Here is a 26392-nt window from a genome sequence, read left to right as displayed (position 1 = left end):
CCCCCCCCCCCCCCCGCCACACGGAACTCAACTCTAGGGATGTCAGAAGGTTCAAGGCTTTAAAACCCCTATCGTGCTTCATGTTGCTTCCCTCTCCCAACAATTTCATAAAGAATCATGTGTTAAAAACAAGTAAATTGAATGACCAAATAAATTAAAATGTTTTAAAGCCCTGAGTTCATAAACTGGTTTTAGGGGATATTTTTTTTTTCTTTTTTTTTTTTTTTTTTAGGAAACACGGGACTCTATTTTAATAAGCAGCTTCTAGATTTTGGCAAACCATATTTCCTACGATAATGGGGGTCTCTTACAGGTCTGCAGTTCAAAATCCAAGTCTGAAATCTGGGACGGAAGGCATTCTGGAAAATGAAGAATTGAGTAACACCAATGACGTCTCATGTTCGATGCTGGCTGTGGCGGAAGGGCTGGGCGGCTGTTGGTCTGAGTAGCTGGTCTCGTGTGAATCCGTGGGCATCACGCACCGCTCAACGCTACACATCAGGCAAAGTACATGGTGCGCAGTGTGTCCTGGTGGACCTGGACCGCCTTGGCCAGGGCCTGGTGGTCGCGCCCGTTGCTCTGCCCAGAGGTATGGCTTCCTTCGGCACTGTGGGGACACCGAGGAGAGGGAGAGTGAGGCCAGGGTCGCAGCAGCTAGAATGGGAGCAGAGGCCCCAAGGTGCCGGCACCCAGGGACTCCGGTGCCCATTGCTGCCACCCACTCTGAAGACAGCCACCCCATCAAGAAGCGAACCCTCCCCGCCACAACAGTCACCTGTCGTGTTCTTTATCCACCAGATGGTACCTGGCCCGGAAGGCCACCAGGTGAGCGTAGTAGGCTGGCGCTGGGATGGACACGGAGCGCGTACAGCGCACGTAGGTGTGACACAGCTGGTAGGTGAGAATCTGCAGCTCATCCGAGGAGAAGCGATTGTCATCCCAAAGGACGTGGTAGTGAGAGGGCCTGCTGGTCCCCTGCAGGCCAAGCAGAGCACTGCCGGTCAAACACGGGGTGGAGGGGGCGGGGAGTGGGGGGGTGGCGGGGGTCCTTTCTGGAGAAGGCCACGGAAGAATGAATAACTAGATCAAGGTTCAAAGCCAGCCTCCTGGGGCAGGAAACCTGAGGACATTCTTTATACCAGTTAACAAGCAAAAAAGCCAGAAATGGAGTTGTGGCTCAAATGGTAAAGCACCAGCCTTGGAAGTAAGCAAAAGGTTCACAGTCTAGAGACCTTATTAAACCCCCAAAGAACTAAGGCAAGCAGGATAGGGAGTGTGGCTCAAGTGGTGGAGTATCTGCCTAGAAAGTGCAAAACCCCAAATTCAAATCACACTGAGACCAAAAAGGAGTTTTAATATTAAAAAATAGATGAACTGAGGACAATGTGCCTGGATATGTTAAATATTTTATGTTTTATTGATAACCGCAAGAAGAAAAAGCAAAAAAAACTCTCCGCTGAAAGGTGCACATGGAAAAGGATTTTCTAAAGGGAGTTCTCCCTCCTGGAGGAGGCCGTGGGGCCCGGCCCTAGCGCCTCCGCCCTGCCCCACTTCACCTCACCAGGAGGCCAATCCGCAAGACAAGCCTACAGCAGCCTATTCATCTGGCAGACGGACGGATGGAGAGGCTTTCTTTCCAGGCACACCCGACACTGCGGACTCAGTGCAGGCAGTCTACGTCTGAGTGGGTAGTTTGGCTCTCCAGGGCACAGCCACGCAGCGCCAGCCTGCGGGCCTTTCCACCAGCGGTGTGGTGTCCCTGTTACGAAGTCCTTGAGCAGAACAACAGGCCAAAGAGGCCTTGGAGGGAGGGGCCTGCTGGCCAGGACAGAAACCACAGAGGGTGGTCACAAAAAGGGCAAAGACTGAGAGCCCACACAGCCAGCCTCCACGTGGCAATCTTGGCAGCCTGGCCTCTGGACAGGACAAGGAGCAAGGAGCGGTAGCAGGACGTCTGTGCCCCTCCCACGGACACAGGTCCTGTCACACAGTCCTCTGGCTCTCAGGATGAATCCAAAATGGGCTGTGGGTGGGAAGACTTTATATTTTTGAAGGGACTGTGACAGTTCATAGCAAATTCTCAAGTTAGAGTAGGATGGGGCTGGATTTAAGTCTTTCCTTGGCCTTAGAAAAATCGAGAGCCTTCCATAATTACGTGGGCATACAGCCGGGGCGCCTCTCATCCCCGGGTGACGAGGCAGAGCTGGTGGCTCAGCTCCAAGGACACATGCGGCACTTCAGTGGTCATGCTTATGTGGCTCCCTCTTGGCCAGATGTAGGCGTCCCTCCCCTGGGAGCTCAGGGGAGCCAGTGGGTGCCCGTCTTCTGCGCCCATCACCCCGCCAGGGTGGTCTGCCATGCCCAGCCCGCATCAGCAGTGAGGACTCATCTTCTAGCTCACAAACTCCAGATATGCGACTTCCCTTATCCCCCACAAGCATCCCGGCCCTGGCCCTCACCGCTCGTGGGCCCCATCGCATGTAAAACAGGATGTCGTCCACGGGAGCCCGTGGGGGCCTCTGGTGGCCAGCCCCAACTTCCGCCCAGCTCAGATCCTCAGCTCCCAGGAGTCCAGCTCGGGCCTGTCCCCAGGCAGAGCACAGCTGCGCAGGGTTGCAGCCTTATCTGTATGGCTCACGCCAATTCCAGTGCCCAGCAGAGCTCCAGAGCTCGCCGCACACATGGACAGTGTGGCATATGCCACACATTCTGTCCACGGGGACCCTGGTCCTCACCTGGATGCCGGCGTGGCTGCACAGGTAGAAATCAAACTCTGTCGGGTGGGTGATTTTTGTGTCCACCGTGGTGCCTGCTGGAATGTTCCCACTCTTCCCAACCTGCAGCAACACAGCAGCCTCGTCAGATGTGGTAGGTGGGTGGGCAGCACAGGCGTGGCAGGTGGCGGTGGCGGGCACCACAGCGAGCGCCGCCTGTCCTCAGCTGGCCCGTGTGAGCTTTCAAAATGTGTTAATGCATTCGCTCAGCGGGGCAGTGCTAAAACAAAACCAGTACTGACAACAGAAAACACCCGCAAACTGCCATTTGGGCTATTGTTCCCATTTCAGGCTGCATGAGTTAAAGTGTAGTTTAATTCAGTACCCACAAGATTTTATGAGTTTTTGGTGATCACCGGGGCTATTTTGATCTGAAGCCAAGATGGAAACTGCCAGCCACACGCAGGGCCGGGGTCTTCCCTGCACTGATTAGGCCCCAGAGCACGCTCTCCCGGCTCTGGAGGCAGGAGGCAGGAGCCGGGCCACAGAGGGCCACAGATGTCCGCATTAGAGCCTCGGTGGTGCCAGCGGCTTCTGGAGGACAGGCGGTTTTAGAGCTCTCAAAATCAGATGGGGGAGAAGTAGTTACTCAACCAGGTAACTATGCAATGGCTCCGCCCCACCCCAAGCCAGCCACGCCCTAGAGAGCTTTAGTTGTAAATGGCTTTAGACAGCACACAAAAGACAGCCGCACTGCCGCGTGCCTCTTTACATTAAGTTCTTTCCAATTTTACTTGACTCTCAGGTGTCTAAGAAGGACTCAAGAATTTAGAAACTGCTGGGCGCTGGTGGCTCACGCCTGTAATCCTAGCTACTCAGGAGGCTGAGATCTGAGGATCACGGTTCAAAGCCAGCCCGGGCAGGAGAGACCGTGAGACTCCTATCTCCATTAAACCACCAGAAAAACGGAAGTGGCGCTGTAGCTCAAGTGGTAGAGTGCACCACATAAGCAGAAAAAGCCAAAAGTGGTGCTGTGATTCAAGTGGTAGAGTGCTAGCCTTGAGCTGAAGAGCTGAGGGACAGCGCCCAGGCCCAGAGTTCAAGCCCCACGACCGACAAAAAAAAAAAAAAAAAAAATTTAGAAACTGTGGCACCTTTGTATCTATCCTAGATCCATCCTACCCTGTCTGCACGGACTTAACACTCCACGCACACAGTTAGTGGAGCTTCTCACCCGTGTAAGTGTGAAATGGTCCCAAACTGGAAACATTTCAAATACCCACATGAAGACACAGGGAAGATTCTACACCTGACCCCTTGACAGGTGACAGAGAAAACACAGGTAAACAGAAAGACTGTGCACATTAATGACCTACTGTTTAGACCTCATTATGCACATGCAAACGCTAAAAAAATAAAGTACACACTACTCACTACCAGAGTATTGGATTGGCTCAGAGATTTTATATATAACATAAATGTATATATATATATATATATATATATATATATATATATATTATACATATATACATATATAACATACACATATATAATATATAACATATATATGTTATATATATGTATATCACAAACCAGCTACTGGCTGGTTTTGCATAATGTTACAATTTTGAGACATGTCCATGATACAGCTCATTAGCATTCCTTTGCTGTGAATATTAATATGTGAACAGAGTCATCATGTCTTGTGCTGTTGGACGGATACATCTTAATTTTTTTCTCATACTGCTAACAGTATAGCCATCAAATATTATTATTATAGCAAGTACTTATTTTAGTATAACAGAGTTCGAGGAGGGAGAAATGGAGATGAGAAACATTTCCTGCTCCCCACGCAGGGACTGGGAATGAGACTCCCACAAATGATTCTATTCACAGCTTCTTGGGTTCAGACTCATGCGTTTCTTGCAGTTACACACCCAGAATTGCCAGCTGGTTATCATTTGTACTCCCTTCCACAACACACACCAGCTTCTGCAGGGATGATGCCAGGGACGGTCCGTGTTGTGTTAGCTCTCACGACCTCCTGCTCCTGCCTGGAGGTGGGGCAGAGGCCAGCGGGGCCCCTGAGCATGAGCCCCAACGGGTGGGGCTCAGATGCCTGCGGGCAAACACACACAAGTTCATATTCTCTGTCCCTTGCAGCTTTGGGGACACGTCTCTCAGGATGAGCAAGCAACTTCCCCTCGTTCCCGGCAGGCTGTAGGGCTGTCAAGCTGGTTGTGCAGCGCTCTGGACACCAAACACTGGGACTGCAGGAGTTGATGACAATGAGTGGATTTATCTTCTTGAGCTGACTTTAGGAATATATAATTCCACAAACACCAATACCCGTTCTTGAGTGTCCAGATAGACCCACATCCCATGACTGCACGTTCTGTCTTCTCTGCAGCTGTGGCTCCTTTCCTGCTCCCAGTACGGGTGTGGTATACTCTTGCTTGCAGCTGGGTCTACAGGAGCCCCTTGGTAGCCATGGTTTCCTGGCTCCAAGAAGAACCACCATGGAGTTGCTCAGAGCCCAGCGTTGCAGGGGATGCTCCTCCCATTCACCTGCTTCCTCTACACATGGAGCCTTCCAGGCCGGCTTGATGCTCACTGTCACTTCACTTAAGCGCAACCCTTTTTACCTTGCTCTTTGGGAGGCAGGCTCTCACAGAACAAACAGCAACACTGCGCACACTGCAGGTCTAAGTACAATGGGGCCACCCACTCCTGCTCAGCTGACCAACTGCACCGCAATCCACGTGTGGAAATTCAATTTCTTTGGATTAAATAAATTAGTATTGGGGCTGGGAAGGTGGCTTGGTGGTAAAATGCTTGACTCACATGCATGAGGCCCTGGGTTTGATTTCTCAGCACCACATAAAAAAAGCCAGAAATGGCTCTGTGGCTCAAGTGGTAGAGCGCTAGCCTTGAGCTGAAGAGCTGAGGGACAGCGCCCAGACCCAGAGTTCAAGCCCCATGACTGACTAAATAAATATTACTCCTTTTTGACATCATTTGGTCAAAACCCCATATAATGAAGGAGTCTTATTGTATTTTCAAGCATGTTTGATTTTCATCTCCTCACTGTACCCTCATTTTCTATTTCCACTGCTGTCCAATCTGGGGAGTAGGCTGGGGTACAGGTGTGTGGGGTGGGCAGAGGTGAGCCGGGCACTGCAGCTTCCCCTCCACGCCCTGGGCGGAGGCTGCCTTCCCCTTCCCGCCTGTCTTCCCAGGCTGCCAGACCGTGGGGTTTTGTTAGTGTGAGGTGCTCGTGAACATTCTTCAGTGTTTGCTTGGCTGCAAGTGCCCCACCATTTTCACGGTCATGACATGACACGTTCAGTGCTTCACACCTGGCTGAAAGCTGTGCTCTTGAGCTTCACGTTCACTGCTGACTTCACGTTCACTGTGGTTGTGTCCGGCTCTGAGCACCATTCACCCAGGCCAGGACACGAGCTGGAACCCTGGGGGCTCCAGGCGCACAGCTGTTGGGAGGCTGGGTTCACTCTTCCAGTGCTCGGAGCTCGCTCTTTTCACCTGCTTCAGTCGCTCACATGTCCGTGTACAATCACCCTGTGATAGTAGGGCTTCTCAATGTCTCTTTGAAAGCTGCTCAGCCTTTGCCTTTTCTCCCATTGAATGTCAGTGTAACGCTAGTTGGCTAGCTGGCTGTGTGGCTTCAGGACCACCCCTCACCCCCCCACCGCTGCGGCCTCCTGCTGGCCAGCTCCTTCCTCTAGCTGTGGAGCCCTTGTGGCCCTCGTGGCCCGTGGAGGGAGGGAGCACGGCATGTTCCTCAGTGTGCAGCTGCAGGCCATGCTCTTGGCCTGTGGGTGCAGAGCTGTGGCGGCGGCTGGCTGAGCCTAGGGCCCCCCAGGATGTGCAACCATTGCTGGGTGGGCCAGCTCCACCATTCGGCTGGCTCCTTCTCAGAGCTCTCTCCCAAGGAGTGACAGCTCATGCCTAGGCTGTCCCAAGTCTGCAGATTGACTAAGACTTCTCAGGAAAGCAAGCACCCTGCCTGAGTCCCCGTCACAACCCTCGGAGGACAGGCGCCATGAAAGCCAGGCCAGAGGCGGCCTGCGGGGAGGCTGAGCCTCACCGGGCACTCACCCGCTCGTTCTTGTCAGTGCAGAAGAGCCGTGTGTGGTGCCTCTTCTGCACCACGATGAATGTGATCCCCGGCTGGTAGTCCTTCTCCAGCTTGATGCAGGCCTCGCGGATGGCCAGCAACTCATGGTGGAGGACCTACGAGGGAGGGAGAGCAGGAGGACCGGGCTAAGGCACCTCGTGCTACCTAAAGATGAACCCCCGAACAATGTGTCCCACTAGCCGACACAGGCTAGACAGCTCCGTTCCGCGGGCATGTCACTGGTGTGCAACCTTCCCTCTGGAGCTTACGTTCTCATGACAGCGCCACATCACCCGGGGCCAGTTAGAAAGTGCAGGACAAGTGCTTGGCACAGCATTAGAACCTTCTTCACAGTCGGTAAACGGTGCCCGTGCCCCTCACAGTGATGAGGCACTACCAGACGTGTTAGCCCCTTGCTAGCCTTGTTTGTCTATTATGAAGAGGAAGGTAAGATCTGATAGAAAACTCTCTGGAGCTGGATTTGAGTTCAAATCGGTCTCTGCCATCACATAGTGCGATATAACCTGGGAAGACCATGAACTGACCTCCAATTCCTTCACTTAAAGGGCGAGCCTCATGCAGCGTGAGGCACACACCCGTTACTTATCTGCGGGGGGTACTGGGGCTCAAAGCCCTTCTTAGGCAGGCACTGTACCACTTCCGCCAAAGGTCAGCTTCCGACTGTAATCCTCCTTCCTACGGTTGACCACATGGCCAACTTGTGTTGTTGAGAGGAATGGTCCTGCTAACTTTTAGCCAAGCCCTCCTGAAACTGAAGTTCTCCCAATCTTAGCTTCTTAGTAGCTGAGATTACAGGATTGGGTCACTGCACCCTGCAAGAACCAGCCACTTTAGGTTTTAGTTGTTACTTGCCCAGGCTGGCCTCACACTCCTGGACTCAATTGCTTGTCCTACTGGAGCCTCCTGAGTAGCAACAGTCACAAACAAAAACCGTGCTAAAATGTTTCAGAAACACCTGGCATTCTGGAGGCGGACAACTCAGTCACAGGGGTTCTGGGAGATGATGTGTTTACCGGGGTGCCAGTGGAGGAGGCAGGAAGGAGGGCTGGGGTGCAGGGAGCCATGAGCCCAGCAACAAACAGAGACTGGGCATAAGAGGCCGCACAGAGGAGAAGCGCGCGCGGCTCCTGCGGGGTGGAGTTGAGGCTCCCAGGATCTCGTCACCCAGGGCCTGAGAAACCAAGTGCTCCATGTTGCTCCGTGGAGTTTTCTCCAGCACCAGGCCTCTCCCCATCCCCACTTATTTTCTGCCTTCGCCGTGACCACATCTCAGCTAGCCACCTGCTGCAGGCACAGCGGATGCCGCCCGACACGCTATGGGTCCAACCAGTGTCAGGGGCTGTATGGTCTCTGTGAGTCCGCACCCCAACTGGCCTTCCACAGGGTGACAGCCCACAGTGGGAGGAGAGCGGCTGCATCCATCCTTGCATTAGCAAGCGGGGAAATGACCCCACAGAGACCAGGTGTGTCGGACGAGGCACTGGTGTGTGTGCAAGCGCGTGTGTACGCACGGGGGTGTGCAGGTGCGATGGCCCCGCCACGTCCAGGCAGGAGCACGGCCTACCTGCTGGAACTGGCCCTCGGAGACACCGTCACGGTAGAAGATGATGCGGGTGGGCTTGAAGCGTGTAGACTTGTAGAACTGGATGAGCAGCTCACGCACCATGGCTGCCAGGTCCTGGATGATCTCCTGCCGGTGCTGCTGCACGCGCACCGTGGCACAGTAGCGGTTGGGGTGTGCGTCCATGCTGCCCACAACCTGCAGAGACAAGTGATGAGCCCAGGACAAGGGCTCCTGGGCTGCTTTCTGCCTTCTTCCGCCGGCAGGCGAGCAGAGCTTCTCAGAGGTCCAGCCCAGCAAAGGCCAATACCACTCGTGACTTTCTTTGGGTGTGTGGAGCAAGGGTTCCTAAGTACATCCTAAAGAACCGAAGTCATGCCAAGGAACGCAAGGAAAGCAGACCGGTATTCTACATGCTCGGCTGCAGACAGCAGCCTCTCATCCAGCCAAAGGAAGCTACGGGACAGGCTGTAGCTCAAGACCAAATGGTTTTCCAACTCAACACACATTATCTCGTGTCTTTGGCACCCAGGAAGGGCAGGGCCTCTGATGGCAGGCCGCCGCTAAGGGTCAGGGTGACAGCGTGAGCACAGCGCGGCTGGGAGCCGTGCATGGAGGCCCGAGTCCCTGCTCGTGGGGAACGCGCTGCCGGAAATGCCCCGTGCCCCCAGCTCGCCCTTCTGGGGCAACCACTTCTCTCTCAATCTAAGTAAAAATAAACAGCCTGACAGGCTGTCAACAGAAAAACACTGACTTAAACAGAAGCCCCTTGTGATGGGGAGCTGTGAGCGCCGGAAGGACAGACTCTGCTCTCAAGGATTCGATGAGCACTATCTGAGCCTCCGGTGCCAGAGCCGCACCTTCCTTACGCTCACCTGTCCAGAAGGAAGCTAACGGGGACCAGGGGAGGCCAGGCCAGAACCTGCCGAGCCAAGCAGCTGAGACCTCCGCACGCCGGAGCCCACTTCCTCCTCTGTAAGCCAGAGCACAGGGATGGCAGGGAGGAAGGAAAGGGCCGGGAACGCAGCTCACACGGGGCGTGTGGACACTGTGACTAAGGCCATACAAGGTGTGCAGCACGCTTGAAAGGTATGCGAGTGTACAGGGCACACGTGGAGGCTTTGTCTCGCCAGGGCGTTCACCACGCTGGCTGCATGGCGTGGGTATCTGATTGGGCCTCGCCACACTGGCTTCCCCAATGATCACAGGTGAGCAGGAGAAAGCGCACAATGGCAGAGCAGCGGAGGCGGCAGCCGTCTCCAGGCTGTGCGGGGTTCAGGGTCGAGGGTGGGGCTTCCCTCACTCAGGGTGCTGGGGTTACCATATCCAAGGCCTACACACCCCATGGGGCCTTTGATTCCAGTTCTCAACCTGGGCTTTCTCTAAGATCCTTCTCCCTGGGAGGCCAAAGCATCTCAGGAGGTTTCAGATGAACGAGAACGAAAACCACCCATGCACTCAGTGTTCCCAGCCACAGAGCTGGTGTCCCCGGCCAGGCTCCCGAAACACGCTCTGCATTCCAAACTAGAAAACCTCGCTATTCAGAGCACGGGTTTGGCTCAGCCCTTTTACATCCACCCCGTGTGGCCACAGTGCCGAGCACCTCCTGCTGAGCCAGGAGCCATCCCACTCCTCTGTGAAGCCCTGAGCTCTGCCAGCCACGGTGCCGGTGGCAGGACCCAAGCTGGCAGAGACCAGCACCCCTGAGAGCCCTCCACAGCTTGCCAGCACCCTCCCAACACTGACTTGCCCCCAGAACCTCCCCCACGCCCTTCAGAAAGACTCCCTGCCGAGGCCGCAGAGGGCCTGGAGTAAAGCGCTGGCACTCACGGCAGCGATGGACGGCTTCTTCCCGTCCCCAGCAGGCGGGTGGGTGACATCGGCTCCGAGAAAGATCACAGGCTGCTGGAACACAGGAGGCCTGCAGGGAGGCGGGAAGAGGGGGCTGAGGCGGGAGACCTGGCACAGGGACCTGGGACCCACACTGCCCGTCTTTTCAGCTGGTACAAATGGGCAGTGCAGCTTTGTAACATAACACAACGGTCCACCAGAAAACCTCCCAGAAGCAACTGAGTCCAAGGATGTGCCACAGAACAGCCCAGGACAGAGGGAGAGGAGCAGAACGCCCCCACCACAAGACCGACTAGGCCATGGTGCCGGGGATGGGGACCAGGCACGGAGGGCCCAGCACCCCACACCTCTACCTCCCTGCAGGCCCGGTATCACCTCTCGCCCTCCAGCCACTTGCTCTGAGTGAGGGAGGGGCTGCGAGGAGGCTGCGTAGCATCATTCCCTCTCTTTCCCCGCTTCCTCAGGCCGCTGCCTTCCCCGTCAGCCCCCAGGTGCTTCTTCACGCCACTGGAGAACATAGAACATTAGACACGACCGTGTTCTCCCCGAGGCCAGTGCGCAGTGCAGGCAGAGTGGGGCAGTGACCCTGACCCCGATGATCTCAATGCACTCAAGCGAGGGCTCCGCCCCTCCGCAGCGTCCTACCGCAGGCCTGCTCAGCCCTGTGCCACGGGCTCTGCTCCAGGAACCCCAAAGCCGCTTCCCTGGACACCTGGAGTCTGACCACATGCTACCTTCTAGAAAGACCCTCCAGCCTACCTGGAGCCCAGCCCCTCACCTCGTGAGTTCACCCTCCCACCAAGGGGACACAGATCACATGGACATCAGGCAAGTGCTCGATAAACACAAGAGCAGCAAGAGGCTCCCCATCTCTGTGGGCCCTCAATCATGGCCACAGGCTTGTGTGGGTGGACCCAGCCCCCCATGGACCGCACCACGCCACCGACTCCTGTCGGCTCGATGGCTCTGCCTGGCCAGTGGTCGCACTTGGCCATGGGTCAGGAGTAAACCCCAGGCCTGCTCTGCTCCAGGGTGTCCAGGATGGTGCTCGGCCTACACCCATTGCACAGCGCCCCTCACCGGCCGCACCGGCCCCTCACCCTCCGCACCCCGCAGGGTGGGGCTCCCACGGGGCAGGGCTCCCTCACCCCGCACCCCACAGGGCGGGGCTCCCTCAGGGCTCCCTCACCTGCCCTGGGGCAGCAGGATGTTGTTGACGCCCCCCAGCTTAACGTTGATCTTCAGGCAGAGGTTGGACAGCGTCTGTGGCGTGGTTCGCTGCACGTTCTTCATCTGCACGCACTGCGTGGCCATGCCCAACACCGTGTCTCCCACACGCTTGACTTCGGCTGTGGGGTTTCAAGGGGCACATGCTGCAGCGCCCACAGGAGCCCGGCCCTGCCCGACCGAGGCACCGGTAGACGCTGCTGATGGATGGACGGAGCGTGGCTGGGCACTGGCCGTGTGGTTCTGGCACCACTGTGCCCCACACAGGGAGGCCGGGCGCCTCCCCTGACCCCTCCAGTTGGTGCCTTGAAGCCATTTAAAACGCGGCCCAGGCCCAGGGCGGGCGGGCAGAAGCCGGAGCCTGGCATTCCTGTGCAGGAATGCCACCTCCTGTCACAGAACATGGCTGGGTGGATAAAAATAAAAACACCAGCTCCTCAGAGGCCTTGGCAAAGGCGGCGTGACATCAAAGCACCTCTGGGCCCACTGACCCTGCAGCTCTGTTCCCGGGCAACACTGGCCACTGGTGGTGCGTCAACACCCGCACCTTCTCCTTCCTTGCTTGGAGGCTAAAGTGGGAGTTGTGAGTAGGGCTTGGGGCTCCAGGGGCCTGCAAAGCGCCTCTGGCCAGTGGGGAATCGGGAATCATTGGGAATCGTTCCGGCTGCACCTACCAAGCAGGAGCTGCTTCCATCTGCTCCCCATCTCCCTCCCTGCTCCCCAGGTTCTCCTGCCAAAGCCCCTGGGCCAGGAGCCTCACCCCTCCCGCCGTGGGAGGCTGAACCCACGGCTGAACCGTGGCTACAGGTTAACCGTCCTCTGGCAGGATGTGAGGGACCTCAGTGCATGCACCCAGGGTGATCTTCACCCACCACATCACATCCCAGCTGTCCTCCGCCCCCCCTCCCCCGCCCCTCCAAGCCCAGCTCTGTGGCCTCAGACAAGAAGCTGACCTAAGCTATCAGAACTCCCCTTCTTCCAGCCTCATGAGAGGCTTAGGCTGCGCCCCACTTAGAGCGTCCCGGCTCTGAAGCCTACCGTAAACAGGGGTCTTGCCAGGCAGGATGACGACCACGAGCTGCAGGCCGGCATAGGTGTTCTTCAGGTGACGGAACATGGGCTCCACGCTGTCCGCGCCCTGGGCGTACTTACAGAAGCAGGGCTGGCCCTGGATGGGCATCCCCGCATCTCTCGAGATCTTTCTGAGCTGCTCTGTGAAGGATCTGAAGGAGAAGGTCCACTTCACTAACACGCACAGCAAGTGACAACAAATGCACAGTGCCACCACGGCCCTAAGGAATGGCACCCACCAACGAGGCCGGAAGCGTGTCTACAGAGGGTAGACGTAAGGTGCCTCCTTTCTTTTGGGGAGACAGGCTCTTGCAAAGTAGACGGGCTGGCTCTGAACTTTCATTTCAATCCTCCCGCCTCAGCCCCTAACGTACATGAGTGGGCCACCACCCCAAGTCCCGGACAAAGCCAGAAACCCAAGTCCCAGCTCATGACTAGCGTAAGTTAAGTGGGGTGAAGAGACTACAATCCACCCCTCCCACAAGCCAGCGAGGTGATAGAAAACAGCCTCAGATCTCAGTTCTCTTACCAATGGCCTCTGGCGTAGCTGAGAATACAGACAGGAACCACTACACCTTGTTTCCTGAGGTGGGATCTTGCTAACTTTGTGCCAGGATTGGCCTCAAACTGAAACCTTCCTAATTTTCAACTCCGAAATACCTGAGACTCAGCTTCTGCCTATACTTTCCAACTTCCCGTACAGGGGCTGCACTGCTCATCTGCAGTCCGTAACACTTGGAATCTCAATTCCCGAGAGCCACAACTCAGGTGACCTCAGACCTAGACCAGTCTAACCCAGACAGGAGCTCTTGGTCAGGCAATGACTGACAATCTCCCACATCAGAACCCAGGTGACGGCCCCACCCCACCAGGTGGACCTTCTTGTTAGTCACCAATCCCTGCCTGTCCAGCAGGGCGAAGGCTGGGCGTGTCTGGAAGCGGGCTTACTTAAGGTGGACTTCGGTGCACTGGCGCTGGGGTGCAAAGCAGGCGATGGCCCACACCTTGATCTCAATGCCTGTGTGGAACTGCTTGTTCCTCATGTCCCACACGCCCTGCACAGGGGTGGCGATCGCTTTGTTCTGCAAACAGCACCAAGTTGAGAGTGAGCAACAAGTGAGAACAAGTGGGAAACAGGGGCCCCGTCAGTTTGCTTTGACAGTGCTGGAGCTCGATCATGACCGTGCTGCCGTGCCCCTTACCAGCCTGGCACAGGAAAAGGGAGAGATGATGCATGGAGGAGAGTTCCTGTGGCATCAGAATTCTCTCCCCAGGGGCGCCCAAGGAGCTAGGACCTCCCTCTGCGTGTGTCTGCACACCCACTGTGCACATGCACACACACACACACCCTCCCCCTGCAGTCACACCATCCCACTGTCCTCCCTCCCGTCCATCCTTCCCCTTCCCAGTCGGTCTACTGTCTGTCCGTGCATGACCGAGCCCTTCTGCTTGGCCACTGTGCCAGGCACAGAAGCCATCTCCATTTCCAAGAGAAATCTGCCGAAAGAAAGACGCCATGAAATCTGACCGCCCTCATGTGGCTCTCCAGGAGGGGCTATCTAGAGGAGCAAAGCTGTTGTCCTAGAACTGCGTGGGCCACTACAGAACACAGACTTGCCAGAGTTGGTGTCTCACCAGCCTCTCACATGGCCTCCCAGGAGCCCCCTCACAGGCCGAGTGTGGTCAAGTGCGGCAAGCCTGGCGCTGGGCTGCGCGTGCACCACAGGGCAGCACTCTCCCATGCGGTGTCTCAGTCCCACCTGCCTGGAGCTGGGACAATGAAACGTGTCTCCAGACGCTGCCAGGCACCCCTGGGGCAAAGCCAGGCAGCCCCGGGGCAAAGCCACCGGGTTAAGCCTCTGCTGCCCATGGTGCTTCATTTCTCCACTGAGAGTACTGCCAGTGACAGGGGACAAGGCGTAGGACAGGTGGTGTGGGTGTTCCTGCCAATAAAATGCTGCAGAAATGCCTTTGCAACTCTACTCATTCCCATTCAATACACAGAACCGCAGCCTTGGATTCAAACCTCAGCGTTCAAACACAAGCATGCAATGTGTAAGAGAGAAAAAAAAAAAGTAGAATACATTGCTACAGGCCTCAGGACTGGGATGGAACGGCAGCAGGCTGGGGAAGGGACGAAGGCCGGTAGAGCCTTCTCCAGCACCAGCTGCTGATTAGTCTACGCCTCAGGAGCCCAGGCCCCAGGAAGAGGCCCTGGCTCCCAGGACTGCCAGCCACACTGGTCCCCAAGGAACTCTGCTCCCAGAGGGAGTAAGAGCATTGCAGTTGTAGGGGCCAGGACTCCGAGTCACACGTAAAGACTAGAAGTTGAGTGTTACACCCATCACTGGAGCGCTGCAGAGCCGGGGCAGGTTCTCAGCCAGCCCGTGCCATGTAAGAAGACTGTTCTCAAAAACAAACAAAAACTCTAACTTGGCTTGCTACCAAGTACCCGCAAAGCAGAAAGTTAAACACCAGGAAAACAGGATAAAACTCTAGAAAATAGCTCAGCTCTGGTAGAGAACTTAGCACAGGAAGAAAAGCGCCTTGATGGGAAAGAGTAGTGTTTTGAAAACATTCAAAATAATTCCAGCATCTTTCCAAAAATACGGCATCGCCAAGTCTTCATGAAATCTCAGGCCTCAAAGGTGCTGTCCAGCCAGGGCCCAGGGGCTGAGCCCTGGAGGACCGTGGTTAGAAGCCAGCCCAGGCAGCAACGCCATCTCCAGTTAACCAGCAAAATGCCAAGTGGCTCAAGTGATAGAGTAGCCATGAGCAAGCAAGCTGAGGGGGAGTGCAAGGCCCCGAGTTCAAACCCTAGCACCATGAAAGAAGGAAGAAAGGAAGAACGCAAGCAAGCAGGCAGGCACAACTTGGAGCAGGAATCCTGGACCGACGGTCTGTCTGCACCGCAGTTACCGACAAGGAACAGAAAGAGCTGACTGCCGTCCCACCAGTACCAGGCAGGCTCACCTGCCCCCCATGCCACACCTACCCTGCCCCCATACAGGATGGAGGGTGGCTGCAGGACCCTCCCCGTCACATCTGTCATCTCATCTTTGACCATGATTCCAAATTCACGGACATAGGGGTCGGTGTTGAAGCTTGCACTTCGCATCTTGAAAAGGGAAAAAGAGAAGGTGGGGTCAAATGGGGTAGGGTCCTCTGTCCACTCCAGCATCCGGTCTATCCAAAGCCTGGCTGCCCCACCCCATGACTGACCCCAAGAACACAGTGCTTACCAATTTACTGATCTCCTCCTGCCGATCGGGGGCTGACCTGGCCGTTGCTCTGATCATGGTTGAGGTCTGATTGTCCGTTAACTTTTTTATACATCTCTGTCCCGCCACTATGTTACAGACCTAGGAGAGGACACAGTCACCACCTGCTGGGGAGCCAGTGGGGGATGGGATGGGGGAGGGGGAGGGGGGGAGACAAGGGAAGCAGGCTGCCCAAGGCCTTCTGGCTCTCTGTGGAAGGTGCTCTACCCGAGTCAGTGCGACCCAAAACCGCACAGCCTGGCACCAGTTTGCCAGAGGAGCAGGGGTCCCACCTGAGAGCTCTGGCTCTCCCTAGACCTTGGTGGATGCTAGCGTGAAATGCGCATGATCCGGGCTGCCCAAAGAGCAGCCACTGCAAAACAAAGGCCCTCCTGGGGCCCCCAGAAAGTGACCCTTGAGGAAAGAGTTAAAACCACTGCTTTCAATCATGATTCTCCTGGTTACTTCCCTGGGCTACCATCCAGCCTGCCTTGTTCTCCTGCCCAGTGGGGAGAGGGCTGTCAGGGGTGAGGGTGGTGCTGGGCCACTTGCCTCCAAGGGAAGGTAGGTGTGTTTCTGCTCCTGCCCGACTTGTAAACATGGGAGGTGGGGGTAGCGCAGAACCAGCTTGTGCCTGTCCTTGAAGTACTGGGCCACCGTGCACTCCACCGTCTGCCCGCTCTCCTGCTGCAGCGGGAACCTGGCGGGGAGGGAGGCAGAGTGCTGACAGCAACGTCCCTGGATCTGGAGAACGAGCCCGGGAGCGCGCACAGCCTGGCGGCCGCCTATGTGCCCATTCTGCCTGCCAGGCTGACCTGTGGAAAACACTGGAAACCAAGTCCTGACCGGAGAATGGCAGGGCCCTCCACTCGCACTGCCCCTAACCTGTAGGTCACAGACAAGCGACCATCACACACTTCCCTAACACCTACAATCTAGAGAGAATTCAGGATAATGAAGACGAATCCAGAAAAGCCACCGTGGCACTGAGGCACTGCACCTAGGGCTGTGGTGCCCAGCGGAAGTGCCCGGGGGAAATGAGATCTAGGCAGGACCAGCTTGGGGAGCACCCACACCGCTCCCGCGGGGGAGCCGTGGCCTCTATGCGTGGTAGGAGCAGATGCAGGCTCAGGAAGGCAGGCCTCCAGCTGGGGACAGGCCGCACAGCCCGGCCTTTCCTGCTCTGTTCGGACTATCAAGGGATGGTTGCCTCAGTCCAGGGAAAGGAGGTGACGGGCACACACCTCACCAGTCTCAGCCTGCTGCCAAATAAGGCCCAGCCACCTTGGGAGTGCCGCAATTGTCCATGTAAGCAACCACGGGTAGAGCACTTTTTCTACAGAGCCACAGTCAACAGATGACAATATGGACTGGGACACCAAATGGCTCTTTTTTCTTTTTTTGTCGGTCGTGGGGCCTGACCTCTGGATATGGTGCTGTCCCTCAGCTCTTCAGCTCAAGGCTAACGCTCTACCACTTGAGCCACAGCGCCAATTCCAGCGTTTTCTGCTTATGTGGTACTGAGGAATCGAACCCAGGGCCTCAGGCATGCAAGGCACGCACTCTACCACTGAGCCACCTTCCCAGCCCACCACACGGTTCTTGCAGTGGAGAAAGACACACGGGCCGCCAGCATGGCAGTGGGGGCTGGTCCAGGCCTGGCTGAGGCCCAGGCCCACATGAGACACTGCAAAGGAGCTTGGGGACCCCTGAGGCCTGAGCTGGGGCTCTGGGTCCCTGCAGCCACAGTCCCGAGTGGGAAAGGAATGGAGGGCCGTCTTACGTCTGGTGGCTGGCAGGCCGCCGGGTGACGTTGCAGACGCGGTACTTCCTCTTCATCTGCCCACAGTGCGTGATCTCCACCTTTAGACCTGTGAGGCAAGCAGCAGGCGTCAGCCCCCGCTACCTGCTCTGTGTCAGAGGCAAGGCTCAGGACCGCAGCGACACACCAGTTCCGGGGGGCACGGAGCCACAAGGACACCCAGGCTAGGTCTACCTTGCCCTCCACAACGTCTCCTGCCCGTCAGAGCCCCGGTGTGGGATGCAGTGCGCAGATTCATAGCTCCGCCCCAAGGGCGGGGCCTGGGCTCCCCACAGGCCATCTCCATAACTCAGGCTGCTTTCTGTTAAACAGCCAAAACCAGTGCTGTGTTGCCCGCTGAAGGAGCAGCCTGGAAACCCCGGGTCTGAAATGGCCGAGATGAAGGCCAGGCTGAATGGGGCCCGTACCAGTGTAAGGGGCATGGGCCTTGGGAGTGGGCTGCAGGTCACCACACTGTTGGGCCAAGGGCACATCTACTCCTCCCATCTGATCTGCACCCAAACACCACTGAAGTCACCACTCCTGCTGTTCCCATTGCGCCTCACTTCCGTTACCTCCCCCGAGACCCCTTCCGTCCACCACCAATACCCCCTCAACAAGCCAAGAGAGGCTCAGGGGGGCTGCCCAGCCCACAATGCCTCTTAGCTGGTGTGTCATTACCTTTAATTTCTTTGGTAAACTTTACCCTTTGGGAATCTGTCAGAGGTTTTTGTTGTTCTTCAATACTTTTAAAATCCAAAACTTCACAAACAAACTCAATCACCGGCTGTGCCTTGTAAAACGCCGTGGCCGACACTGCAGGCAGGAACAGAAAGAAGCAAAGATACAACGTCAGTGGTAGGTAGCACTCGGAAGAGGACAGAGAGCCTGACAGATGTGGAGAGGCTTCCGCAGGCCAGTGTCCGGGCAGAGGACACACAGCCTCCCCTCCTCTGAGCTCATCCTCCAATTGTGGGTGTTTTGATTTTCATTGATGCCAGTGCTGGGGCTTTGTATTCAGGGCCTTCGTGCTTTCCCCGAGCTTTTAAAAAGTTCATGGCTAGTGCTATACCACTTGAGCCATAGTTCCACTCGCAGCTTTTTCGGTAGGGCATTGGAGTTAAGTGTCTCATGGGCTTTTCTGCTTCCAACTGCTTCCCTCTCTCAGCTTTCCAAGTAGCTGGGATTACAGGCGTTAGCCACTGGCACCTGGTTTCATCCTCTAGTCTTTGAGGTGAGAAAGCCCACATCTCACACCCAATGCCCAAGAAGATGCTGAGCCAGCGGGGACGTCCACATTCCTGTGCCAGAGCGTAAGGGGTTGGCTGAATCTAAAGATGAACTCGCTTCCTAACCTATCTGAACAGATCCCCACAGTGCAATCCTCAGACTTGAGAGTTTTTCCTGACCATCTCTGCACAGATTTCTGAACTCCGACCTTTTGTGTAGCTGTTTAGGAATAGACGCCTATCTGAGCAAGATCCACCATCTAGGCCTTGATAGAATTATTTGAAAATAAGTAACTCTTAGTCGGGTACTAGTGCCTCACATCACTAATCCTAGCTGCTCAGGATCTGAGGCTCACAGTTGAAAGCCAGCCTGAACAGGAAAGTCTGTGAAACTCATCTCCAATTAATCACCAAAAAATTGGAAGTGGAGCTGTGGCTCAAGTAGTAGAGCACTACTGTTGAGCAAGGAAAACTCGGGCACAGCATCCAGACCTTGAGTTTAATAAGCCCCAGGAATTACACATGCGCACATATGTGTACACAAACACACTCAAATGAGAAGAGCACATTGGCCTATAGCAGAGGGGAAGTGGGGGTCTTCTGAGGGAGAGGAGCAGTGTCTCTTATGGTTTAGATATAGTGTACCCCAAAAGGCTCATATGCCAAATGAAGACTTGGTCCCCAAAGCAATAGTCAGAAGTAGGGCTCTTGGGAAGTAACTGGATCATGGAAATTTTTTTTTTTTTTTTTTTTTTTTGTCGGTCGTGGGGCTTGAACTCTGGGCCTGGACGCTGTCCCTCAGCTCTTCAGCTCAAGGCAAGCGCTCTACCACTTGAGCTACAGCGCCAGTTCTGGTTTTCTGGTGGTTTATTGGAGATAGGAGTCTCACGGTCTTTCCTGCCCAGGCTGGCTTTGAACCGCGATCCTCAGATCTCAGCCTCCTGAGTAGCTAGGATTACAGGCGTGAGCCACCAGCGCCCGGCTGGATCATGGAAATTTTGATATCAATCGATTCCTCCCTTCATGGAATTCTAATATCATGGCACTGATGAGAGCTGGGGCCTGGCCTGAGGAGTAGGTCTTGTGGGGACATCCTCCCCACCCGTCTATGGGGCTGGGCCCTCCCAGGAATCCTGACACCCGTGTGAGAACCGCTGTCTCAGGCTCGGACACCACAGAGGAGACACCGGCCAGCTGCCACGAGGCTGACATCCATGGAGGCCGCAGCCGGCCCGGTCGCGGGGGCCTCCCATCCTCACCAACTCACCATCGATGTTCAGCATCATTTTCCAAAGAGAAGGTCGGACGGACTGATGGAAGCCGAACCACACCTCTCGGCCCCCGCCAAGCGGGTTGGAGCAGCCCTCAGACGCAGTGAAGAAGGAACGGCCCACCGGGGTGTACCTGCAAGCCAGAGGCCACTGAGCGCACGCACGCGTGGCCACAGGGGGCCGCAGCCCCACACCCCCTCTGCCACCACAGGCTGCACACAAGATCGTTCTGGTTTACCCTATGAAATCCTGCTCGTGGCAGAGCGCTCCAGCCTGCGCTCATGGCTGACGTGGAGGGACAGGAGAGTGACTTGCAACTTCACATCAATGTTTAGTATACCACACGGCGGGGGGGGGGGGGGGGGGGGGAGATAAACACAACCCAGAGGCCTTTCTTCCAGGGTCAAGAGCCAACATGCGCATTGCTTAGGGACACAACACACAACACAGGCTCACTCTCCACAACAGTCACCTGGGGAGCCAGAAACAGCCACAGCCCAGGCCTTGGGATAGACGGAGTCGCCGCTCTGTGGGCTCCTAACCCTAGCCTAGCTACCCTCATTTAAGATCTTCATTCTCACCTTTTAACCTTCCAGTATGGGCAGCTGAGCACATGGCCACAAATCCACAGCAGAGCTGTGGGCCCCAGGCCTCAGGGAGACCGCTGCTAGCTAAGCTCTGGTTGGCTACTGTCTGGAGTGCAGTGTCTCTGATCTCAGGGCTTGAGCTTGCACACAGAGATGCAGAGGGACAGGAAGGTCCACATGGGACATCTCCGACCTTATTCAGGTGCGCCCAGCCACCCACACAGGATAGTGTGGTCCAGTGGGCTCCCCCCGTGGGCGGCTGGGCCTCCACCCTTTCCCACCCAACACAGGGCCACGGGACCCTGGGTGGGCAGTTCCACGGCAACAAAGCCAGGCAAGATGGTCTATGCATTTCCTACTTGAGATATGTAGTTTTTCCTCCCTGACTATACAATTAATGAGAATGGTCCAAAGGAATTCAGGAAAAAAAAAAACTCATAGTAATGCCTGCCACTCGAGTAAAAATAGACTCTATTCTGGCAGCGGCCTGTCTCCCTCCTGCCAAGGGTTCTAAGCACCGATTCGATTACATGCTGGGCCTTGCCAGGGGTGGCAGCCGGTCTTGGCTTTGTCACCTCTACACCTAAAGCGTGGCTCCACGCTGGTTCTCTAGCAGTCAGGAAGAGCAAGGAAGAGCCCCAGCTCTCTTCTGAACACCCCGGCCACGCCTGCAGGTTTCAGCTTTCGGTCTCTGCTCTCTCTGGCCCTCAGGTCTTGTGTGTGTGAGCACACGTGTGCGTGCGGCACAGTGTGAGGGCCACATGTGGACCTCGTGCACCGGCCTTGCTTCCACACACGTTTCATGAAATTTCTACCCACAACCAGGCAAGGCGACGGCATGTGTACCTCCCACTCGCAGAGGTGCCAAGCACCGTCATCTGTGGCCCTCCCTGGAATTCAGGCAGGAGCGTGAACACTGCTGGTGCTGCCGTGGAGAAGGTTCCCCTAGGGTGGCACATTGATCTGCTCCAGGCACCAAACAGAGAACAGTGGCAGGGCCACCAAAGCGATGCCCACATCGGAGTGTGTCAACAATGGAGGCACAGACAGGGAGGTGGGAGGGGCTTCCACGCTCAGCTGAGGATGCCCATGACTTTTCAATGAAATGTTTCCATCTCATATAAAATGCACCGCTGGTCTTGTCTTCCCCACAGAACACCCACATGGCCGTCACCCCTGGCTGGTCTGTCCGGGTCTCTCAGCTCTGTTCGCACTTGCTGACAGGTAGCTGCTCCACACGCTGGTCTCACCTCATTGAGGGCAAATGCCGCATGACCACGTCCAGCGCCTGGATCGTCTCAAAGGGCACACTGGGCAGCCGTCCCGAAAGTGCATCGTGTAACGCCTGCAGGCTCACGCAGGACACCCACTTGATGGACACCTTGAAGATGCGGTCCTTGCCTTCCCCCGGCAGCGTGACCTCCAGCTCCATCTGCACACACAAAGACACGTGGTCACTCCTCCCCGGAAGCCTCCGGGACAGGCTGGGCACGGTCAACCCCGAGACACTGCCAGGCTGGAGAAGCTGAGCGCGGGCCTCCGCACGGCAGCATGGCACTCGGAATGTGATCAAGAACCTGGATTTTCAGCACTACTAATTTTAAGCCCCTGTCGGTTACACAGGGAGAGAGCACCTGTTACACCTCTACACATTTGTGCCACCGCTTCCCCCTGTCAATTTCTTTTTTCTTTTTGTCCATCATAGGGCTTGAACTCAGGGCCTGGGTGCTCTCCCTGAGCTTTTTTTGTTCAAAGCTAGCGCTCTACCACTCTGAGCAATAGCTAAACTTCCAGTTTTCAAGTTGTTAACTGGAGACAAGAATCTTACAGACTTTTCTGCCCGGAATGGCTTTGAACCACAATGCTCAGATCTCAGCCTCCTGAGTAGCTAGAATTACAGGCGTGAGCCACCAGGGCCCGGCTGTCTCGTAACGTCTAATGAATTCAGTCCTGGCGGCCAGCACAGGGGCTGGCAGGCCCTCCACACTCACTCCTCTGGACCACCTGCACGTGCCCAGCTGCCTCTATGCCCGGCTGCGTTCACCTGCCTGCCTGGCACCTGACGCAGCGCCATGCTGGCTCACCACTGGGCCCTGAACACCTCCAAATGCGGCGCTCAGGCCCCTCGGGTGACTCCATGCAGCTTTGTCAGCTGCTGCTGACATAGCCCCCCGTTTCTAGAACAGCGTTCTGACAGGCCACGGACTATGTGCACTTTTTGTCCTTAAAGGCCCAAATATCCCAACAACAGGGCTCACCCCAGCCTGGTGTTCTGTCACAGCCTAGAGGCCAGACGCACCCTGTGTCTACAGTTTTTCACACAGCGCCGCTACCTACTCACACCTGTGCTTCACTGTTTTAAGTACCCAACACACTTACTGGCTTGCTGGCCTACTCACCCACCAGCTCACACCTGCTCATCCTTAGAGCCAGAGACCTCCGAGGACTTGGGGATGGGATGGGATAGGGGTGGGGGTGGGGGGAGGGAGGTGTTAGGGTTTGTGTGTTTGTGTGTCCTGCTACATTTTCCTCAATCATCCCCCACAAGTGCAACGGACAGACTGCATGCTGCCACCTGCAGAGATGCTGGCATCTTCACCAGCCCTAGGTGAGGTTCACCTTAGACAGAATGGACTTCAAACATCTTAACACAGAGGAAATGCAACAGTATCCTGACATGATTAACTTCGCTAACAACCCGTTATCCTTCCATCTGCTCCACCTCCACTGTGAAGAACGGCCCGGCAGATTGCAGTCTGTGCGACTTTAACTCCAATTAACTGCTTAAAAAGCCAGAATTGGAGGAGCAATGGCACAAAAAACTCACGGACAGTACATCTAGCCTCAGGACAGATGGACAGACAGATGGACGGACAGACACCCAAGTCTCCCAGACCACGGGGCAGAACGATGAGGCCAGAGTGTGACCAAGGCCTGGCCTGCCAGGCTGGGGGAGGGGAGGTCCACTGCAGACCCGCAGAGACCTGGTTTCTATGACAGAATGCCTGCTGCCAGGGCAGCAAGAACGAGCCCTTCCTTCCACTGTGCAGAAAATGGCCTGACGCCATGTGGCAGTGATCACAAATGAAAGCCTGGCACTACCAACACTGGGGGCACTGCGAGCCCCCGTTTCTACCACACCAGTGGGGAGAGAGCAAGGGTATTCCCCATGCTAGCACAGGCTTACTGACATTGTTCAGAACATTCCAGTCCTGTGTGTTTTCTCAGTCTCATACTGCAAGCTGCAAAGTGCAGCCTGGACTGCGCCTTCCCGTGTGCCAGTCTGGTGTGCCGTCCCACCCATGGGGCATGGTAGCTTGGGGCTCTCTGGAGAGCTGGCCTCACCTGTGTCCGTGGCCAATCACACAGCACCCCAGGGGCCCCACCTAGAAGTGCAGCTGCAGTCCCCACTGGCCTCGGCCACCGCCAGGCCAGCCTGCCAGCTCTACCAGGCAGAGTCCGCCTGGGGGAGCTCAGGTCCAGGAACACGGAGGCAGAGGGAAGACCCGCTGGGTACTGCGACACTCAACGAAACCAGAGGTGTGGGGGGGGGGAGGGGCTGGGAGGCAGCTGGCACCAGCGGGTGCCAGTGCCACAGGACTCCTGGTCCTGGCACACATACCGCGCCCACTCAGCCAGGCCAGAGCAGCTGCAGGGCTCCCTGCCTGGGCACCAATGACTGAAGCACTTCGGGGTCTTTGACACACAACACCCAACCTTCAGAACCACAGGGGAACGGGCACCTCCTGGCACCAAAACTAGTGTTAGCCAGGGCATCAAGTGAAGTACTGGAACCCACAGGCACCGGCAGGGGACAGGGCAGGTGCTGGGGCGGCCTCCAGGCACCTGGACCCCCGTGGTGCTATGACCCTTCCTCCTTGCCCTGCCTGCAGGCCTGGCACACCTTGGCCTCCTGGCCAGCAGACGCCTTCCCCCAGACACCTGCAGGGACTCCTGTGGCTGTGGATGGCTGGGCCCAGACACACCTGGAGGTGAACAGGCACCAGAACGTGTGGCAGTAGTCCTATGTGTGGCTGAACTCCCCCACAGCAAGCTGTTTCTGGGCAGAGTGTGTGCAGCTGTGTGCCCACTTGAGCTGTACCCAAGCCATCCAGCCAGGGCTCCGGCACCTCTCCCTGACCAGAAGGCTGCACATCTCCAGTGGGTGGTCTGATCAGCAGAGGCGGGCTGGACCAGAGCCAGGGACATCACCTTGTGTTTCTGAGAAAGGGCACAAAGCACTGGATTCTGAGCAACTTGCACAACCAAGTCTATGTCTTTGGCCCAGTGCTCACAGGAGCTCAGCAGGTGGGGCTGGTCTTCCAGAAGCCAGAAGCCAGGCAGGCAGGTGAATTCCTTATGGGAACCCTCCCCAGGAAGAGCGTGTAACAAGGATGCTGTGTAGGCACCTGTACTCACAGCCCCAGCCCCCGCTGAGTCTCTGCGCAGGTGCCAGACTACTGGACTCTTGGTGATTTCTCTCCTACTACAGGCCAGGCAAAGAACACAGGGCAAGTGAGAAAATAGAAGCCCTGCAGAAATGGGGGCCCAGAGGAGGGGCTGGAGCCTCAGGACTGTCACAGGACTTGACATGCAAGGGGGAGAAACATAACCCCATGCCTGCTGCGTGTGGGCAGTGCACCAGCTCCTTCCAGCTGGTCAGCCTGACAAGGGCAGCCAGGGTGGAGTTAAGAGACGCTGAATGTCACCGGGCATTAGCCGGGGCATGAAGGACTCACAGGGAGCGGGTACCCCCAAAACGTTCTTCATGCAAGTGAGGGCGGTGGAGGAGCTCTGTACCCACTTTCTGCCAGGGGCTCACTATCACCCTGTGGTGTGGGACCAGAGAGGAGGCAACTGGCACTGGCAGAGAACTCAGCCCCAAAATGAAAACCTGCCCTCCACTCTGCCTGGGAGGCTGTGGAGGCCTGGCAGGGAGAGGGCGCTTCCTTCGCCCCAGCCCAAGATGCTTGCTCCCCACGACAATGTGAAATTTAACACGAGACCCCTCCCTACCCGAGGACACTCTCCACTGCCTCCTCCCAGTGCCTAGTCGTAATATATACACACATGAAACTGGGAACAGCTCCTGCTATGCTTTTTTTCTTTTCTTTTTTTGGTTGGTTGTAAGACTTGAACTCTGGGTCCTCAGCTCTTCAGCTCAAGGTAAGCACTCTACCTACCACTAGAGCTACAGCACCACTTCCGGTTTTCTAAGTGGTTCATTGGAGATAAAAGTCTCACAGACTTTCCCTGCCCAGGCTGGCTTTGAACCGTGATCCTCAGATCTCAGCCTCCTAAGTAGCTAGGGTTACAGGTGTGAGCCACTGATGCCCGGCATGCTTTTCTTTCTTATATAACTTTCAACAAAAATAAGCGGGCAAGTGAGCAGCTGAGCTGGGGGCTCACAGCTGTAATCCTCGCTACTCCAGAGGCTAAGATCTGAAGATCAGGAAAGTCTGTGAGACTCTTATTCCCAATTAACCAGCAGAAAGTCAGAGTGGTCTAGCACCAGCCTTGACAAAAAAAACTCAGGAACAGCGCTCAGGCTCTGAATGCAACCCAACGTAAATGCACATGGAGCCAATGAAATGTGAACTGTATGATGGGTGAACGTGACATTCAGAGCAAGTTAATTCGCAAGGGGAGCTCCTACCC

The 26392-nt window shown here is 56.1% G+C and overlaps 1 protein-coding gene across 1 annotated transcript in view; it reads right to left on the bottom strand.

The window, feature by feature from the left end:
- The window catches only part of LOC138822758 (protein argonaute-2), a 70132-nt gene continuing 43740 nt past the window's right edge, over nt 1–26392 (bottom strand). Inside the window, exons 4-19 of the mRNA XM_070015701.1 lie at nt 21985–22166; nt 20144–20280; nt 18329–18463; nt 17630–17717; nt 16399–16546; nt 15829–15948; nt 15582–15704; nt 13535–13668; nt 12554–12738; nt 11478–11637; nt 10268–10358; nt 8441–8635; nt 6837–6971; nt 2736–2837; nt 776–975; nt 1–607 (exon numbers count right to left, since the gene is read on the bottom strand). Coding sequence (XP_069871802.1) covers nt 499–607; nt 776–975; nt 2736–2837; nt 6837–6971; nt 8441–8635; nt 10268–10358; nt 11478–11637; nt 12554–12738; nt 13535–13668; nt 15582–15704; nt 15829–15948; nt 16399–16546; nt 17630–17717; nt 18329–18463; nt 20144–20280; nt 21985–22166 — 2244 coding nt within the window. The 3' untranslated portion in view covers nt 1–498. The remainder of the gene's footprint in view (nt 608–775; nt 976–2735; nt 2838–6836; nt 6972–8440; nt 8636–10267; nt 10359–11477; nt 11638–12553; nt 12739–13534; nt 13669–15581; nt 15705–15828; nt 15949–16398; nt 16547–17629; nt 17718–18328; nt 18464–20143; nt 20281–21984; nt 22167–26392) is intronic.

Source organism: Dipodomys merriami, unplaced genomic scaffold, assembly GCF_024711535.1.
Source record: "Dipodomys merriami isolate MVZ:Mamm:240054 unplaced genomic scaffold, mDipMer1.0.p SCAF_1141, whole genome shotgun sequence".
In the NCBI taxonomy this organism is placed as follows: Eukaryota; Metazoa; Chordata; class Mammalia; order Rodentia; family Heteromyidae; genus Dipodomys; species Dipodomys merriami.
This window is presented reverse-complemented; position numbering and strand designations above follow the sequence as displayed.